Here is a 20,735-nt window from a genome sequence, read left to right as displayed (position 1 = left end):
TGTTTCTGGTTTTTCTTTTATTTTTTGCCATTGTTCTCTGTTCCCGTTTTTGTCTTCCATTCTTTTTCTGCCTTTTGAGATTTTTAATTGAGATTTTCATATGATTCCATTTTCTCTCCTTACTTAGCACATTAGTTATATTACATTTCTTACTTTTTTTTAGTCGTTGCCCTAGAATTTTTAATATACATATATAACTAATCCAGGTTCCCTTTTCACAAAACATTTTACCACTTCATAGGTAGTGTATTTTATAACAACAAAATAATTCTAATTTCTCACCAGTCCCATCCTGATTGCTACCATTCACTTCACACACACACACACACACACCATATATATATATATATATATATATATATCACACAACCATATATATGATATATACATAAGCATAACATAATTGAATACATTGTTGATAATATCATTTTGAACAAATTGTTATCCACTAGATTAATTAAGAATAAGAACAATAAAACTTTTTATTTACCTTCAATTACTCCTCCTTCAATGCTCTTTCCTTATGTATATCTGAGTTTCTGACTTTATCATTTACCTTCTTTCTGAAGAATTTCTTTTAACACATTTTGGAAGGCAGGTATACCAGCAAAAAAGTCCTTCAGTTTTCTTCATCTGAGAAAGTCTTTATTTCTTCTTCACTTTTAAAAAGTAATTATTCTGGGTATGGAATTCTAGGATAGTTGGTGTTTTCTCTCAATACTTTGAATATTTTACTCTACTCTTTTCTTTCTTGTATAATTTCTGAGGAAAAGTCAGATGTAATCTTATCTTTGCTCCTCTGTAGGTAAAGGTGTTTTTCCTTTGGCTTCTTGAATTTTTTTTTTTTTTTTTTTATCATTTCCACTTGCTTCAAGGTATTTTTTAATTTTGTTTGTGATTTCTTATTTGATCATTGGTTGTTTAAGATTGTGTTGTTTAATTTTACTTTCCCTCTCTTTATGGGACTAAAATTATATACATATTAGAAATCTTGACCTTTTCCCATAAGTTGTTGAAATTTTGTTTATTTTTTTCAGTATTTGTACACTCTATGCTCCATTATAGACATTTTCTATTGTTATATCTTCAGGTTCACTGATCTTTCCCTTTGCATGCCTAATCTACTGTAAATCATAAGCAAAAATTTAAATTTTGAGACCAGTTTTTTAATTTCTAATAATTCCTTTTTTGTACTCTTTATATAATTCATTTATCACTTCATTAACTTCGTTTTCTTTTAAATCTTTGAACATATTTCATATCAATGTTTTATTGTTCTAGTGGGCTAATTCCATTATTTCTGTGATTTCTAGTTCTTTTTTTATTGGTTGATCTTCTCCTGGTACTGGGTAATATTTTTCTCTATCATGTTTAGTAATTTTTATTGGATGCCAGGCATTTTCGATTTATACTGTTGAATTCTGGGCTTTGTTGTGTTCCTTTAAAGTGTACTGGGATTTTTTTCCTTAATTTCTCTTTCTGATTGTTTGTTATTAGTGTATAGGAGTGCCAGAGATTTCTGTGCATTAATTTTGTATCCTGCAACCTTACTAAATTCATCGATTAGTTCTAGTAGTTTTCTAGTGACATCTTTAGGATTTTCTATGTATAATATCACGTCATAAGCAAACAGTGACAGTTTTACTTCTTCTTTTCCAATTTCTTTTATTCCCTTTTCTTCTCTGATTGCCGTGGTTAGGACTTCCAAAACTATGTTGAATAAGAGTGACGAGAGTGGACATCCTTGTCTTCTTCCTGATCTTAGTGGAAATGCTTTCAGTTTTTCACCATTGAGAATGATGTTTGCTGTGGGTTTGTCATATATGGCCTTTATTATGTTGACGTAGGTTCCCTCTATATGCATTTTCCGGAGAGTTTTTATCATAAATGGGTGTTGAATTTTATCAAAAGCTTATTCTGCATCTATTCAGATGATCATATGGTTTTTATTCCTTAATTGGTTAATGTGGTGTATCACATTAATTGATCTGCATATATTGAAGAATACTTGCATTCCTGGAATAAATCCCACTTGATCATGGTGTATGATCCTTTTAATGTGTTGTTGGATTCTGTTTGCTAGTATTTTGTTCAGGATTTTTGCATCTATGTTCATCAGTGATACAATACCTAGGAATAAACCTACCTAAGTAGGCAAAAGACTTGTACTCAGAAAACTAAAAACACTGATGAAAGAAATCAAAGATGACATAAACAAAAGAGAAATATACCATGTTCTTGGATTGGAAGAATCAATATTGTGAAAATGACTATACTACCCAGAGCAATCTACAGATTCAATGCAATCCTTATCAAACTACCAATGGCATTCTTCACAGAATTAGAAAAAAAAATTTACAATTTGTATGGAAACACAAAAGACCCCGAATAGACAAAGCAATCTTGAGAAAGAAAAAAGGAGCTGGAGGAATCAGGCTCCCTGACTTCAAACTGTATTACAAAGCTACAGTAATCAAGACAGTATGGTACTGGCATAAAAACAGAAATATAGATCAATGGTACAGGATAGAAAGCCAAGAAATAAATCCACACACATATGGTCACCTAATTTATGACAAAGGAAGCAAGAACATACAATGGAGAAAAGACAGCCTCTTCAATAAGTGGTATTGGGAAAACTGGACAGCTACATGTAAAAGAATGAAACTACCTAACACCATACACAAAAATAAACTCAAAATGGATTAAAGACCTAAATATAAGACTGGACACTATAAAACTCTTAGAGGAAAACATAGGAAAAACACTATTTGACATAAACCACAGCAAGATATTTTTTGACCCACCTCTTAGAGTAATGAAAGTAAAAACAAAAATGGGACCTAATGAAACGTAAAAGCTTTTGCACAGCAAAGCAAACCATAAACAGGATGAAAAGACAATGCTCAAAATGGGAGAAAATATTTGCAAATGAAGTAATGGACAAAGGATTAATCTCCAAAATATACAAACAGCTCATGGAGCTCAATATCAAAAAAGCAAACAACCCAATTAAAAAATGGTGGAAGACCTAAATAGACATTTCACCAAAGAAGACATACAGATGGCCAAGAGGCACATGAAAAGATGCTCAACATCACTCATTATTAGAGAAATGCAAATCAAAACTACAATGAGGTATCACCTCACACCAGTCAGAATGGCCATCATCAAAAAATCTACAAGCAATAAATGCTGGAGAGGGTGTGGAGAAAAGGGAACCCTTTTGCACTGTTGGTGGGAACGTAAATTGATACAGACACTATGGAGAACAGTATGGAGGTTCCTTAAAAAACTAAAAATAGAGCTACCATATGACCCAGCAATCCCACTACTGGGTATATACCCTGAGAGAACCATAATTCAAAAGGACACATGTACCCCAATGTTCATTGCAGCATTATTTACAATAGCCAGGACATGGAAACAACCTAAATGTCCAACGATAGATGAATGGATGAAGAAGATGTGGTACATATATACAATGGAATATTACTCAACCATAAAAAGGAATGAAAGAGTGCCATTTGCAGAGACATGGATAGACCTAGAGTCTGTTATACAGAGTGAAGTAAGCCAGAAAGAGAAAAACAAATATCATATATTAACGCATACATGTGTAGAAAAATGGTGCAGATGAACATATTTGCAGGGCAGGAATAGAGATATAGACGTAAAGAACGGACATGTGGACATGGGGGGGAAGGGGAGGGTGGGACGAATTGGGAGATTAGGTTTGACATAAATACACTACTATGTGTAAAATATATAGCTAATGGGAACCCGCTGTATAGCTCAGGGAGCTCAGCTCGGTGCTCTGTGATGACCTAGGTGGGTGGGATGGGGGGTTGGGAGGTCCAAGAGGGAGGAGATGTGGGTGTACATGTGGCTGATTCACTTCTTTGTGCAGCAGAAACTAACACAACATTGTAAAGCAATTTTACTCCAATAAAATAAATAAATAAATACAGTGTACTGGACTTCCCTCTGATAGTCTTTTCAGCATGGACTCTAGAACTTTTAGCATGGATCTAGAGTAGCCTTTTAGAGCATGAATCTAACACTAGCTTAGCCTTACTACTAAGACGTGATCCCCTCTTACTCTACTGAATGTTCTGAGTGATGAACAAAGTCTCTCCATTCTGGTTCTGAATTTAGCTTTTAGAATTACTAGCTGAGCTTTTGTAATTGTTTGGTTTATTACTCCTCTGTAATTATTCTTTCTCCAGAAGTCGCTATTTTCCTGAATCACGAAGTTTTCTGTTACACACATGCACAAATTTTTGTTCATCCATACACTCAATGGACCCAATGTGCAGATTTCTGGAGCACTTTCTCTGCTACACTGATCTACAAATCCTATCTTCCTAAGGACTCTCCCACCCAATTGAACTCTCTCTTCAATTCAGCAGAACCAGAGGCTATGTTTGTGTTTCCTCTTCTTGTGCTGCATTTCAGGTTGAAATCAAGGTTGCTGTGGGGCTTCCTTGTTTGTTTCCCTTATTTCAGGGAAGTCTGTTGTCTAATTTCTAAAAAAATCATTACATATAATTTGTCCTGTTTTCTGGTTGTCTATAGTATAAACCCAAATTTCGATACCCCCTAATGAGGAAATTGGAAATATTTGGACCTATTTTTTCTTATTCCATTCATCAGTTATCTATGGATTTTGGAGAAAGGAACACCTAAGTTTAATTTGTCACCTTAACACCTATAGTTTCGAAACAGTGAAGAATAACATTTTAACCATAACATATGGTTTTTGGATGCAGTTATCCTAACAAAACTTTGTTCTTATTGTAAAATATAGGAAAAATCCAATCCCTTTAAATAAACGCTAAATTCAAAGATAAAACGCATCATGAATTTATAAACGTAAGTGTACCTCCCACTCACAGAAACTATTCCATGTACTCCATTTCTCATCACTAGATAAAAGGGCAGGAAGAAACTTATTTTAGAGCACTGTACATCGATCTCATGACTGAAATGCAATCATTTCCAGTTCTTGAAGTTCTTATTCAAACCAGAACTATATGTCTCTTTATTCAGTGTTTTTCCATTCAATACAGGCATACTGCAAGTTCAGTTCCAGACCACTACAATAAAGTGAATATCAAAATAAAGCAAATCACATGAATTTTTTGGTTTCCCAATGCATATAAAAGTTATGTTTACACTATACTGTAGTCTATTAAATGTGCAATAGCATTATATCCAAAAAAGTACATACCCTTATTAAAAATATTTTATTGCTGAAAAATGCTAACCATCATCTGAGACTTCAGTGAGTCATAGCAGTAACATCAAAGATCACTGACCACAGATCACCATAACAAATAGGATGAAAATGAAAAAGTTTGAAATATTGAGAGAATTACAAAATGTGACACAGAGACACGAAGTGAGCAAATGCTGTTGAAGAAATGGCACTGACAGACTTGCTTTATGCAGGATTGCCACAAGCTTTCAATTTCTAAAAAAACACAATATCTATGAAGCACAATAAAATGAAGCACAATAAAATGAGGTATGCTTGTAAATATTTTTTGTTTGTTTTATGGGAATTCTACACGCCTGGTCTGCATGCCTTGGCCTGACCACTTATTCTTTCTAAACTTCACTATTCATAGCTTAAGACATAAGGATAATTTCTATTTTACTAACTTATGAGGTATGACCAGGATCACATGAGATAATCTATGAGGTGCCTATTTTTAGATGTATTGAGCTATAGATATGTCATACACACGTTTGTGAAGTCCCAATGTCCTTGACATAAGCCATTATAATGTATGTGAGAATATTTATTTTACTACGAAATTACTTTGATAGTGTATGTCCTGAGTCTCTCTTCCTGAAAAGCATTTGATTTTAACTATATGGAGAATTGGAACATTTGCATGCATTTCATTAAGAAAATTAATGGGATCTCCAATTAGTATAGTCAAATATTTATTCATTATCCTCAGATTTAAATTAGATTTTAAAAAATCATATATCTCCCTTAATTGGTAACCCGCAGTAAAAAAAAAACCAAAAAAAAAAAAACAACTAGTAAATATGAATATCAAAGCTTATTGCCTGGTCTCTCTCTCTCTTCTAATCTATCATCCTATCCATACCAACCTACTTATTCCTACACTGGGTAGTTAACAAAATTGTTAAGGTAACTAATAATGATACATAATACACAAAGATGAAAACATCAGTTTGAAGCAAGGAACAAAAAGTAAACCTCTGGGTTTTAAAATATTCATCTTTATTAATTTTGTCCTCAATGTGAATAAGAGGTGTTCTGGATCAGAGAGAGATTAGTTATTAGTATTTCCATAATAATAGCTCTATTGTTTCCTTTGCTCCACTCTTACCCCAAGACAATACAAAGAAAGCCAGATGGGAAAACTTATTTGAGTGGTCAGATACTCCCTAAGCAAGAAATGGAAAAAATTGGATTTTCTCAGCTGTCTCACGGCTGTCTTTCTCTCCAGTCCAAGAAGAAGACAGAAAAACCTTTGTTCCTTAGAGACAGGATGGAAAAGTTTCTAAGTTCTTACTCTAATCTTTTGGAATATAAATATATCACTCCAAAGGCTAGAGATGCCCCAGACTTTCAGGCTTCGATGACCTATAGGTATATCTCCAAGGTCCCAGGTCTCATTTTCCATTGAAATGTTAACTCATACTTGTACCTATGGAATTAGATAAATGTCACTGGAGTTCTCTCACTCTCTATACTGGTGTATTATCTTCTCATGGCTTATTCTTAGGTCAGGGTACAAAATTTCTACAAGATTTATTCAGAAGATCCTTGATCTGCAGAAACACAAAAATATTTTCTCTATATTCCTCAGTCATACAATGGCAAGATCATAAAATTTATATGAACAGCAAAAGTAGGAGAAAGTAGCTCTAGGTTGAGTCCTTGAAATTTCTCTTTTAATAAATCCCAGAAATCAACTAATTTCCTAGTTAAGAGACTCTCTCTTTTGAGTAAAATACATATACATATAGTCCTGTGCATATACACACACAGAAGACAAGCAGAAAAAATCCATTATTTTCACTCAAAATAAGTGACTATATTTTGTTTTGTTTTTGTTTTACTTCCTCTTGGGAAATTAAAATAAGCTTCACAGAAATTAGAGAACCAAAATATTTTGTTGTAAAATAGAGAGAAAAACTCATTAGGTTGACTTAAATGCTCTTTTGATTTTACTTTTTCAGATAAAGGGCTTTTTGCCCAGGGCATGTTATTGAAGTCAGATTTCCTTATTAGGAACAGAGCATTTTAGAGCTAGAAGAACCCTTCAATATTTAACAACCCTAATGGAATCAGAGCTAATTTTAGAAAAAGTATGTCTAGGATACATATTGATTTGTAGTACTGACGAAGTTTGTGTTTCTTCAGAATTATATATTTCCAGTTACCTTTCTATGTTCTTATTACCCAGACAGGCTTTCTAACCGCTTTAAATCATAAATCTTTTAAAATTATTATATCTTTTTAAAAATTTAATTTATTTTCTATTGGAGTATAGTTGATTTGCCATACTGTGTTAGTTTCACGTGTACAGCAAAGTGATTCAGCTATACATATATATATATATATATCCATCCTTTTTCAGATTTTTTTCCCATATAGATTATTACAGAATATTGAGTACAGTTCCCTGTGCTATACAGTAGGTCCTTGTTGATTATCTATTTTATATATAGTAGTGTGTATATGTTAATCCCAAACTCCTAATTATCCCTCCCCCCACCTTTCCCCTTTGGTAACCATAAGTTTGTTTTTGAAGCCTGTGAGTCTGTTTCTGTTTTGTAAATCATAAATGTTGACAGGAGGTAGATGCTTGGGATTTTTTAAAAAGGTATTGACCTTTATTAGAGTCAGTGTGATATCCTGAAAAGCACTGGCTTTCTAGAATATAGACTTGGTTGGAATCCTTACTCTGCCACTTACCACCTGTATGAAATTGGAAAGTGAGATTGGTTTACTCACCTATGAAATTACCCCCATTAATAGATAAGGACACAGGATGTAGAGGCACTGGATGAAGTATGGTTACATGCTGCAAACTTTTGACAGTTTAACAGAGATATATAAATTGCTAGCTGTGTGTGTGAGACACAGTAAGCACTCAACCCATGGAAAATAATTTTAGCAGATTTCTATAATAGAAATCATTTTTCTCTTTGTTCAATCTCAGATGGACCATCTAAACATCTCTGACTTTCCATAGCTCTATCTTCTTCAACAACAGGAGGGTAACTCAGGACACAGTTGGAAAACTTCTTGTGCATCTGAGGACTGCACTCTTTTGCATCACTTATACTGACATGATCATTTACACACTTTCAACAAAGAGTGGTGCCTTGGTGTCCAGGAAAAGAATGCCTAGAAACTTCATTATGAGATTAAATATTCTAAAAGACAAGCTTGGCTTTCTTTCAACAAAAAAGATAAAGTGTTATGTAACACAGTGAGCAAAACAAATTGTTCCATTTTTGTTTCTTCTTGCTTTTCTGTTTTTTACTATGTGTGTGTGTACATGTCTGTGTGTATTATGTGCAGTACTCTGTAACTTTGGCTATTTGAGAGGACTTCTATTCAACTCTTTTCTCCAGATTTCCATTTCAGTTCCTCTTAAGAGCTCTGATCAGTAAAATGTAATGCAGCAACCTCAATACTATTGAATATTTATCTCCTCAATGGTTCAAAACTTTAAAAACAAACAAAGGAAAAATACACTGACAAAAACAACATTGCCTAAGACAGGAGTTGGTATATATTTTCTGTAAGGGACTAGAAAGTAAGCAAGTATTTTAGGCTTTGTGGGTCATGTGGTCTCTGATGTAACAACTACTTCTCTGCAGTAGCCATAGACAATACATAAACAAATGGGTGTGGCTAAGTTTCAATAAAATTTTATTTATAAAACTGGTGGCCCACAGACCATCATATCACAACCCCTGGCTCATAAAATACAATGGATGCAATTTTATTTCTTAATTTTGCAGAATATCACAGAGCAACCTTCCAAATAGTGGGTTACAAATCATTACATTTAATATTCCACACTAAATACAGCTGGAATATCCTGTCTCTAGCAAGGAAAACTCCCAGGAATAAAATCCCTCCATCTGAGGGATAGGATTGAAACTTACCAATTTGACTGAAAACTAAATTAAGATAAAACTGATAAAATTCCTCTTCCTGGTCAGTCAGAAGATCTAGTACAATCAACACCATTTTCTCCTTTCTCCACTACAATTCATCAAGCCAGATATCCTTATCATATGAGAAACAGGTCTGACAACATTTTTTCTGTGTTGAAAATTTTAACAGCTATTGTCTTCAGGATAAAGTATCATCCTGTTACTCTGGCAAACTGACCTCTTCATATTCCATCTTCAACCTATGTGGGAAGCCTTCTTTCACGGCACAATCCACCTCCCCAATCTCATTTAACATGTTCCATTGTTAGCATCTCCATTGATCACCCAAATCAAAGGATCTGTCAGAGTTTTAGATATGAGTTGACTTCATCTAGATTGTTTTTAAACAATTTCATTTAATTTCATAGCAATACTCTCCTAGAGAGTTCATACCTTTGAGCAAGTCTCATTCCATTAATATCCAACTAATTTTTTTTTTTGTCCTGCTTAAAAGACTATTACAATTTCTACAAGAATATGTTACTCAGTTGAAGCAACTGAGAAAGTTCAACAAAGGAAATGGCAGAAGCAAAGATTAGAGGAGCTCAAACCATAACAACAAACAAAAGAGAAAAACATAACACAAAAACAAAACAAAAGCATACTTCCTCACTTCATAGGAAGAGAATGAGAGTAAATAGTTTTCTTGGGTGAATTCTCCTTAAGAATTAGGGAGAAATTAGTATGATTCTTAAAAGAAGAAACCAATGAAAAAAATTAAAACTCTCAATCTCAACTTTCTCTTCCTATTTCTGCTTCTAACCATGGATACTAGCAGGCAGCAGGACCATCACCAACAAAGCACCGTGGAAAGCAAAGGCTCAAAAATACTCCCTACATATTTGCATGGCCCGTGGCTGGAGTTTGAAACTGGAAGGGAATTTCAAACCTTATGCAGGGGCTGGTTACTTTGAAAGATTAAAAGAATTTTTTTTGAGATTATCACTACTGTAGGACTTCTCTGTTATGCTCAGAAGTGAGAGAGTAGGATAATGGGAACCTCACACATTGTCTAAGGGACTTGAGCATACACAAAGCTCCACCATTTGCTGATTATCCTTGAATGGGTGAATTTCCTTTTTGAGACTCAATTTTTTCATTTGTAAAATGGCTAAATTATTATTTAATTTAACTACCACATATTGTTAACACTGAACGAGCAAGTGACTGACAGAGTGAGTGCTCAGGGTATAAGTTTTACTTCACCAAGCCTTTAATTTCAAGGCTGAATCAAGACTGTGCATTCTGAGTTAAGGAATATCCAGGTGCCAATATCCCTCCTTCCCTTAATGTTCTCTTTGTGAGGTGACAACTTTGGCCCCATGGGGAGCTTCTGGCACAGGTTTGAGAGCCATTCCCAGCCTCTGCTCCACGATTAATGAAGTGCTGCTGGTACAGGCACATCAAGATCAAGCTGTGCCGGAAGGTACTATTGTGGGTGAAAGCAATCTACAGAGTTTGAATGCGCAAACTGTAGAGATGGTATCACATTCTTTCCCATATTCAGAAGAAAGGCACGATCGATATCCAAGTTATTCAAAATATTACTATGACCCTGACTCCTACTACTTGATGGTCCATGAATAGCCCTTAGTCACAGGTGATTAGGGGGTTTTAAGCAGCCTTAGGTTAGCTATACAGAGACCCAAAGAAGCTCAACTTTTCAGGAAAATGAGAATTATTGTGAAATTTTTGTTCAGTCCCAGTGAATCCACAATATTTATCATCTATTCTATAAAATGAGTGTAGCAATAATGTTATGATAAATTATGATCAACTTCTTACATTACTATTTATTGAGTACCGGCAACATGCAAGGTCTGGTACTGTTAGACTCCGCAGGTGACATGTGAATGCTCGCCATGGTCTCTGTCTTCAAAGGGCTTGCACATATTTCAGAAGATAAAGTGAAAATTATACTAATAATTTCTATGACTGCAAATATTTGAGAGCAGTGATAGGCAGAGGGTAACTTCAGATATATCACTTTATTAAGATATAAACAAACAAACTTACTCAATACTGTGGATTCCACTGTATCTAGTCTACCATAACAAGCAGAGAAGAAAGACTCACTCAAAGGTACTCACATACCAACATGCAGACTGTAGAGCAGAGCTAGGCAGAGTAATAGGAGTCAGGGGAAGGAAGGAGTAGTGCGTGCTATGGTGGGTAATAGGGGTAACAGAAGTATCATGAAGAATGTGGTACTAGATGTGTTGGGTTCAGGGAAGGTGGACAGGGGATGATGGCCCTTCACCCCAGAGAGTGATTTATTATATTTGTCAAATTGGAGGTGAAGGGTGGCATGGAATGAAGCATATGATGAAGCCACAAAAGACTGACAAGTATACTCTGAGTTCTGTTTAATCAACCTTGAAAAAAGATGTTTCAGCTGAAATTGTAGGCAGATGAAAGGAGGGCCAACTGTGTAGGAGAACTCCCACAGGCGTGCTGATAAAAGGAGCAGGGGCACCAAGAACCGAACAGGACAACCAACCAAACGGTCACTTGGCTAAAAGTAGAGTCCTTACACCGTTTTGTTGATAATCTTAAAATATTGTGCAAACAGTGGCTAGATATGGTAACTTATGTCTCCTTACATTTGACCATCCATGCTACTAAGAAATCCTCTTCAGAAAGGCAGAAGAGACCAGAATCTCAGTCATTCATTGGTAATATTCAGTTTCTTGAAAAGAAAATATAAGCTATATGGACAATATCCTGAAATAAATGGTTAATTTACACAAAAAGTTTATTGAGAGTCTGTTAAATGCAAGGAACAATCCCAAGCATTGGGGGTATAGTACCAAACAGAAAAAAAATCTCTACACTACATTTTAGAACAGACAGAGGATGAAAAATAAATACATGAATAAAAGTCTTCATTTTACAGGTACTAAGAAGCCTTCAGTCACCAAGTGGGAAGGGGGATACGGAGTGCTTAGATATTTGTTCAAAGAGGGGTGCAATCTAAACTAGAGTGAACAGAGAACGTCTTGGTGAAAAGGTACTGAGGAAAGAGCTAAAAGAGGTGAGGGAGGGAGCCATAGGGATGTTGCCTTGAAGTGACAATGGGCTAGCATGTCCATTCTGGGTACAGGGAGAAGGACAGAGTAGCGGTAGAGAGCTGAGGAGAAGAGCCAGTGATGAGGTCCAAGAGTAACAGGGCACCAGATCACGTAGGGATTTGTAAATCTCCACAAGGAATTTAGCTTCCACTCACCATTAGATGGCAAGCCACTGGAGGATACCAAACAAAGGAATTGACATGGCATTGCTTCCATTTTAAGATGATCACTAGCTACTTTTGGAAAAGAGACTATGAGGGAGAGGCAAGGATAGAAATGGTGAAACCACTGGTCAGGAGGTTATTGTAATAACAGACGATTGTGGATTTGCTCAGAGTGGTAGCAGTGGAGGAGATGAGAAAAGATTAGATGCAGAGTATATTCTGAAAGAAAAGCCACTGGGGCTTCCTGAGAGATGGTGTATGGAATGTGAGAGAAAGAGAGGTGCCCAGGCCAACATCAAGGTCTTTGGCTTGAGTAGCTATTTTGATTGACAGCATTGTCATTTCCTGAGATGAGCGGGACGTGCGGAGGAGCAGTTTTGGGGATGAAAATCAGGAGTTTTGTTTCTGTGTATATTAAATTTGCTATGCTCACTAGACATCTGATGCCAAACGGACAACTGGGGTCAAGGAAATAATTCTGGGACCTATGAATTTGGCAATCAACAGCAGCGCAATAGTTTTTAAGACGTGATTTGTTGAGATCTCCAAGGGAATAAGTATAGACAGAAAAGAGAATAAGTTCAAAGAGTGAGCCCTGAGACCCTCCAATGTTTAAAGGTTTGGGATATATGGAGAAATGAGTGAATCAAAGTAAAAAAAAAAAAAAAAAAGCATCTAATGAGAGAGAAAAAGCAGGGCTTCCTTTCCAGTAAGGATAGTGTATCAAAAAAAAAAAGAGAGAGAGGGTCAAATGACAAATTGAATATGACCAAGGAGTGAAATTGGGACTGAAAATTAACCACAAATTTAAAATATGGAGATCACTGGTGACCTTGATGAGTAATTTCAGTAGAGTAGTGGGTACAAAAGAGATTGTCTCTTGTCCCTGACTGGAGTGGCTTAAAGAGAGAATGAAGAACTGAGAACAGTGATTATAGATAACTCCTTGAGTGGATTTTGTTATAAAGGGATCAGAAAAATATCAAGGTTGCTGGAAGGGCATGAGAGATCAAAAGAGTTACTATAATTTGTTTAAAAATGAAAATTACAGCTTGTTGAGGAATGAAGTGAAGGTGTGACATAGTTCTGTAGGAATTGGACTTATGGATAGGATCATGAATGCTACCACTTATGCAACTGGAGAAAATCTAATTGCATTTCATTTCATACCCTGTCATCACTTGGCTTTAAGTCTATGTTGTTTAAACATTTTGACCTTACCGAAGTTACTGTATTCCCTAAAGCTCTTATGAAACAGTTAAATTGAAAGTGAGAAATAATGTCAACCCTTCAACAAAATTGAGAGTCGTATATGTATTATGCACTATTCATTAATCTTATTAATCTACCCAGTGATCTTGTGTAGGAAGCACTATTATCTTTAATTTGTCATGAGGAAACCAAAACTCTAGGAATATTAAGTAATTTGTTCAATGTCACTAGTTAAGTAATGTGATTATCAGAATTAAGAGATGAAATTTCTATGCACTCTTTTTACTCTGGGTCTGCCATTCCCCAGGAATAACCTTGTCCTTTTGGGTAGCAGAGTGAGTCAATTTTTTATGGCCTTGTTGTATTTATAACATGACATTTACTATGCATATTAATTTGTAGAAAGTAGCATAATGATTAAAAAAAAAACCTCCAAACTTGTCGTTATTCTATCAAGTCAAAATTTCTACTTACAGTGAAGAGGTCTTGGAAAAGGAGAAAAAAATTCAGTAAAAGCATGGAAACATAGCATCCTGATGTTAAAAAAAATCTTAAATATCAAATAATCTGATATTCCCAATTTATAAATAAGGCACTGGGGTCCAGAAAATAAGTGATTTGTCAGAGATAGAAGAATTAGTTACAGGTGAACATAGAGTTCCTGATTTTGAATCTAGTGTTCTTTTCAATGCACTTAAAACACGATTAATGGGCTGAAACTAGCTTCTACAAAAAGAATTGAAAGTTCCCCTTAATGTGGTTTTGGAGTACTTTATAATGATATTTCTTTTAAAGTCAGACAGAAAATGCTAATCTTTATTCCAGTATTTCTGTGTGAAGTTTTTGCCATTTCTATTGTAATTTGAATAAGATTTTTTTTTTTATTCACTTCATTCTCTTCATTCACTTGAATTTACTGCCCCTTTTCTTCATGTTTCTCTTGGCAAAGGACATACAAGAATAAGCATTTTGAGTCTGCAGAGTGGGCCGCCTCTCGTTTCTGACTTAGAATATATTCTTTATCATCTGTCATGCTTCCTGGGCCTCCACTATTGTGAATTCACTCTGTTAAGTCCTTAAGAAGGGGTGAGGGATTGCTCTCTAAGTTGCTGGCTAGGAGAGAGGGAACAGGACTGAGGGAAAGAAAGAGAGAAGGAAGCTGAGGAGGGCAAGCTTGAAGGGGTACCTGGATTGTGAGGGAGGTCAAAGGGAGAAAGTGGACATGCGCTTCACAAAGCTGGGAAGCCCCCAAGACACATACTCCTGCTTCACTACTTGTTAAAGGGTGATCCTAGTAATGATAAGGATTGGACACAAGAATCTACAACCTCCAAACCCCTCCCTGAAACCAAGATGGCATTAGATTGGAGAACCTCCTATGAGAGGTTGCTTCACTAATTTGCAGCTAAGATATGAGAGGACAGAACAGTCTCATATTTGTCTAATTTTTAAAATCTGCTTTTGCCTGATAAGCAGACTTCCCAGAGCCACTTTGACTGAAATCTGCTTCAGGGATCATTGTTTGTTTGTTTGTTTGTTTCTAAAGCTTTATATACTTTAGTGATGATGTTAATTTAAACACAGAAAGCTGTGACCTGAGAGTGAGAATAAATTATAAACTAGTTATATTATAATATTGCACTATTCCACACTAGTCACTTGATAGAGTTTTATGAGAAGAAATAGTTTCTTTTCCCCTCAAAAAAAGCACTAGTGTATAATAAGAGTGTAGAATAAGAACAGAGAGCCAAGCAGAAATTTTATTTTAATGTCTGCTTTTCACTTATTGATTATGGGTCATGAGTAAGTTCCAAAAATTTTTCTTCTTTGAAAGTTCTTGGCTGTTTCACCTGGATTAGCCATGGATAATGTCATATCTCTAATCTTATAGACATGCTAGAAAGTTAGCTCAGCCATAACTAAAGGCATCAGACAAATGCCTTTAAGCCTTATCATTTAACATGACACCATAAATAATTGGGATTCCACAATTGGTATTTTAAACATTGTTTATTTTAGTTTCCACAATTTAGACTGTAATAAAGGCAAGCTCAATATAGTTCCAACCTATCACCCAATTTAAAATGCTCTCTTTAACTGTCACTGTGAATGAAGCTGCTAAGTTCCATTTGATATGTGGATGAGTATTTGTTTGGTGACGGGTCAGATATACTGAGTACGCCCATCAGTCTTCTACTATCTCTTGTAATGACCTGAAAGATTATCAGAAACTCTACTGGTAGAGGTGATCATTTGGATCAAAGTTGTTTCAGTTACGTTCAAAATTTTTAGAAACACACGTGGATAATCATGTTGCAAATTAGGTTTATTTCATTCAACAAATTTATATTGAATACAGTGTGTATATGCAAGGCACTGCTAGATTTGTGGTACCAGAGTAAGAAAAAGCCATTAGTTTGGTTGAGAACCACCTTGTTAGTGACTGTATATAACATTCCAAGAATCGAGCCCTGGGGATCTGAGGTATTTAGATACTGGGGAGGGAAGGATGATGCAACAAATGAGACTAAGAAGAAGCAGTGAATAAGCATGAAGGAGATCCACAAATGAGCTAAACCCTTCAAAAGGTGAAAGTCATCAACAGTGTCAAAGGTTGTAAAAGGTCAAGTTAGTGAAGATTGAAAATTGACCACTGGATTTGGCAGAGGTGCAGATCATCGGTAACATCGACAAGAAGTGTTTCATTGAGTAAAGGATAAAAAGTCTGTTTGGAGTAATTTCAAGAGCAAATGGGGAGAGAGGAACTGTACATTCATCTTTCAAGAAGCTGTGCTATTAAAAGAAGTCAGGAACGGAGTAGTAGTTGGGTGGAAGGTAGGGTGATGTAAAAGAAGAAATGCTTTTTGAAAAGATATAAAAATGGCAGCATATTTGTATACATACTAATTGAGAGTATTCAGTCTCAAGAAAGAACTTGCCAGAATGATGATATTGGGGCTAGGGGACAAGAAGAAATGGAAACCAATATATTAATGGTGGGTAGACCTTAGAGGAATGGGCAGTACATTTATAGAAACGAGAGAGAACTAGTCTGTTTTCTCTCTACATCTTGACAGTAATGTAGATGTGATCATTGGAGAAGGCGAGATTTTTTTCGTCTGATGGCTTCTTTTTTCTCAGCGAAATAGAAAGAAAGCATGGTGATCAGCTGATACTAAGGGGAGATTTAGAGATTTGAGGTGAGAAGAAGGAGTATAAAATAGTCAGCTAAGAACTGGAGAGTGAATAAACCAGGGAATGTAAGGTTGCCTGTCAGCACAGATTCATTTAATATGCACACCATCCCTATGAGGTACATGTTATTGATAATATTATACCTATCTTATAGATGAGAAAAAACAGAAGTAGAGAAATGTTTCATGTTTTGCCCAAAGCCACAGAGTCAAAAGGTGGCAGGCAATTTACCTTCTGAGGCTTTAAAGCCAAGTGAGTCTTAATCCTAGCACCCATAAAAAAAAATGCATTTTGAAAAGATCACGCTTGTTGGAATATAGCCAAAGACAGTCTATGACATCCTGGACTAGGATGGAGACAGAAAAGTTGGAGAAAAGTGGATGGGATTTTTTAGAAGGTAAGATAAACATAGTTAGTGATGGACTGATTATGAGGGATATCCATGATGACTACTGGGTTTCAGACTTGCAATGAGGAATGGATGATGACATCATTAACTAAGAGAACAGGTTGGGGGAGCAGCACTTTAAGTTTTGTGTCTATTGAGTTTGTAGGGGCTTTGAGCACTTCCAATGCAGGTGTTGAGTAGAGAGTTGGCTGTAAAGGTCTATCGCTCAGATGACTGGAAATATAAAGTGTGAGGCATATTATAGAGAATTAAACCATAACTGAAGATGAGATGGATTTGGAACAAGTGTACAGTTAAGGGAAAAGAAGATATAGGATAATACCTTGAGGAACTCCATAATTCAAAGGTTGGGTAAAAGATACAGCACTCAAGTTGCCAGAGAGCTAGAAAGAAATTAAGAAGATTAAGTGTCAAGGTACTTCAATAGAATATTTCAAGGGGAAGGGTATGGTCAACAATGCCGAGAGGGCAAGTAGATGAGGAACCAAAGTATCCATTGGCTATAGAAATTGTGAAATCATCAGAGATATTAGTTAGCTATATCAGTAGAATAATAAAGGCAGTGCAAGTGGGATGTGTTAGGATGAGTTGGAGGTGAGGAGATTGGCACAAGAAATATAGATCAACTTTGTGAGAAGTTTAACTGAAAAGGGAATGAAAGAGGGTGATGGTGGCAGTCTGTGGAATATAGGATTGAGGGTAGGATTTTGTGAAAGGGAGAGATTTTAGATTATTTAAATATCAAAAGAAAGCTTCCCACTATGGTAGATTGGTTCCGTTCATAGGAATATTATAGGGATAATCAGTAATGTGAGATAGGGGAGGGGATAAAATCCCAGATAAGGGATTGTATTGCAAAGGGATCTCTCTTCTAATATAACGAGAGAACACATGCATATAGATAGGTTTGTACAGGTCTTCTGCACATTTGCCCATTAATGTTTGCTTTTTGTATTGATTTGAAAGAGCTCTATATTATAAGGATATGTGCCCTTACATTTTATTATATATGTTGCATACATTTCTGGAGTTTTTATTTGTCTTTTAATTGTAATTAATTTGCGATTTATGGCATAAATAAGTTTTCATAAATAAGTTTGGATGAAAGTGGTCAAAAGGTGCAAACTCCCAGTTATAATATAAATAAGTACTAGGGACGGAATGTACAACATGATGACTGTAGTGAACAGGGTTGTCTGGTATATCTGAAAGTTGTTAAGACAGCAGATCTTAAGAGCTCTCATCACAAGGAAAAATATTTTTTTTGGTATCTGTATGAGATGAATCATTTCATAACATATGATGTCAAATCATTATAATGTACACCTTAATCTTATACAGTGCTGTAGTCAATTACATCTCAATAAAACTTGGAAGAAAAAAAAGGAGGTTATTTCCCTTCATTTCCCCCTCTTGCCCCAGTGACTCTCTGGGTTCTTTTATCAGGATGGGGGGTGAAATATTCATTTTGATTGTGTTTCATTCAGTACTCTAAAGACCATTATCCTCATGTTCCTGGCCCAGACCTTTATTTAGCTAGGAAAAAAAGTTCTCAATATTTCTGTCTAGTTTTTTTTATCAAATTTTCCTTAACAGTTCTTACAAGTGGCTTTCAGCATAGAAAGACTTTCTTCAACCACAGTTTATATAAAGATTCTTCAATAATTTTTTCCAAGTCATAGGTGATTTTTTTCACTTTTGAATTTTTAATACATCTGGAATCATATTTATATTAGGCATAAAGTAGGGATCTCTGCCCAGCCCACCTCCTCCACCACCACTATCTCAGTGGTTGCCTTTAATTAGTACATGACGTCCACTTTCTCGGTTTTAGCCTCAAGTACCTCACAAATTGTGTAACATGATCAAGGAACACTTCCTTGTGCTGGATTAAAACTGCCTGTCTATCTGCTAGGGTTTTCATCCTCACTGCGGAAGCAAGGACCAAAAACTGTGCGTGTCTCTTCTCAAGCACATGTGCCCCACTTTTGCCAGAATCATTCAGAATGTTTCCCAGGAGTTTATTTTTCACGATTTTACTCATTTCTCAGATTAAAGGTATGTCATAATCTTTTTATGAGGGTTTCCTTATTAAGCTATGAGGTAATGTCTCTCTCATCATTAAGTTTAAATTGTAAATGATAAAAACATTAATATCCATTGATGATTTTGCTGAGAACATAGCATAGGATTTGGACTAGATTATGGCTAATCTTGAGATTCTACAAGTCTATGAAATGCAGTATCACTCTTAAATACTCTGATGGACCGTGAGAAGGAGGAAGGAGTGGATTTTACTGAATATCTGCAAGGCAGCAGACACTGTTAGCCATCAGCCACTTTGTATATTAGCATGCTTAAAATGCTATGTTATTATCTCCACTTCACAGGTAAAGAAATTGAGGCTAATATCTACAGATCAGGAAGATTAGATATGCTACTTATGGTCATATTGCTAATAAACTAGTAAAACTTTGGTTCAAATAAGAGCAGATTCCAAAATCCTATACTCTTTTCTCTATACCTCTCTGTAGTGGGGTTGACAGGGCTCACCTGACAGATGACTACCAATTTGATAGGTAAAGCATAGAAGATTATCTCAGTATCTAAAATCCCTTTCACAGGGGAAAGCCTTATATTAGCTATGAGAGTTAAGACTTCAAATGCAAATGTCCCATGGAGTTGAAATCACTAATTTACATTGAAACAGCCCATTCCAGTGGCTGGCTTGGATAGGTGGCAGAATCCAGAGACAGGCATGAGAGGAATAAGATGACAAAGGTGACACCTGCAGAACAAGGTGAAAAGACAGAAGAAGCTGAAGGACCCTACTTTCCAATTTTGCTTGTATTTTCCTAATTTAGAAATATCAGTCTCAATTTCCATATCCATAAGGTGGGGATGCTCTTGTCCATGACTGCTAATTGGGAGCAAGTGAACTCTATGAGAATAATTCTGTTATCCAATTACTGTGGGTGAATGTTAATACCAAATATATTTCCGCCACTATGTTTCCTTTTAGAAAAGGTCATCCTTGGAGTAGAGGGTCAAGAACTGGTTTATCCTAAAAGGCTTCCTCTGATACAGGAGCGAGATATTTGGCACACCCATGAGGATGACATACAGGTACAGGCTTTGATTTAATAAAAAGATGCATTACTTTCACAGGCATAAAGAAAGCAACCTGTCTCCAATCAGAAGCAAACAAGGGAGGTGTCTTGATTTTTCTGAGGACTCTTATTCAGCTTACTGCCTGTGCTTGGTGGGTGGGAAATAGAGGTTGGGGGAGAAAGTAATCCCTTGACAGATTAGGAAACAACAAAGAATAAAGCTCAGGTTTTGTGGGGGAGAGACATTTAAATTCTTCCAGTTGATGTGACGAGTTCCACTAACAGCTTTCCAGGCTGATCTAAGGCAACCTCATTTGTTCTGAGCTGGTGCCAGTGGAATGTAATCTCTGAG

General features: G+C 35.8%; 1 protein-coding gene across 1 annotated transcript in view; it reads left to right on the top strand.

Annotated features, from left to right (window-relative positions):
• Positions 1–19,279: 19,279 nt before the first annotated feature.
• ADAM7 (ADAM metallopeptidase domain 7) overlaps positions 19,280–20,735 on the top strand; it is a 60,611-nt gene continuing 59,155 nt past the window's right edge. Inside the window, exons 1-2 of the mRNA XM_059926283.1 lie at positions 19,280–19,331; positions 20,296–20,399. Of these exons, the coding sequence (XP_059782266.1) occupies positions 19,280–19,331; positions 20,296–20,399 (156 nt within the window). The remainder of the gene's footprint in view (positions 19,332–20,295; positions 20,400–20,735) is intronic.

Source organism: Balaenoptera ricei, chromosome 6 (assembly GCF_028023285.1).
Source record: "Balaenoptera ricei isolate mBalRic1 chromosome 6, mBalRic1.hap2, whole genome shotgun sequence".
NCBI classification, from domain to species: Eukaryota; Metazoa; Chordata; class Mammalia; order Artiodactyla; family Balaenopteridae; genus Balaenoptera; species Balaenoptera ricei.
This window is presented reverse-complemented; position numbering and strand designations above follow the sequence as displayed.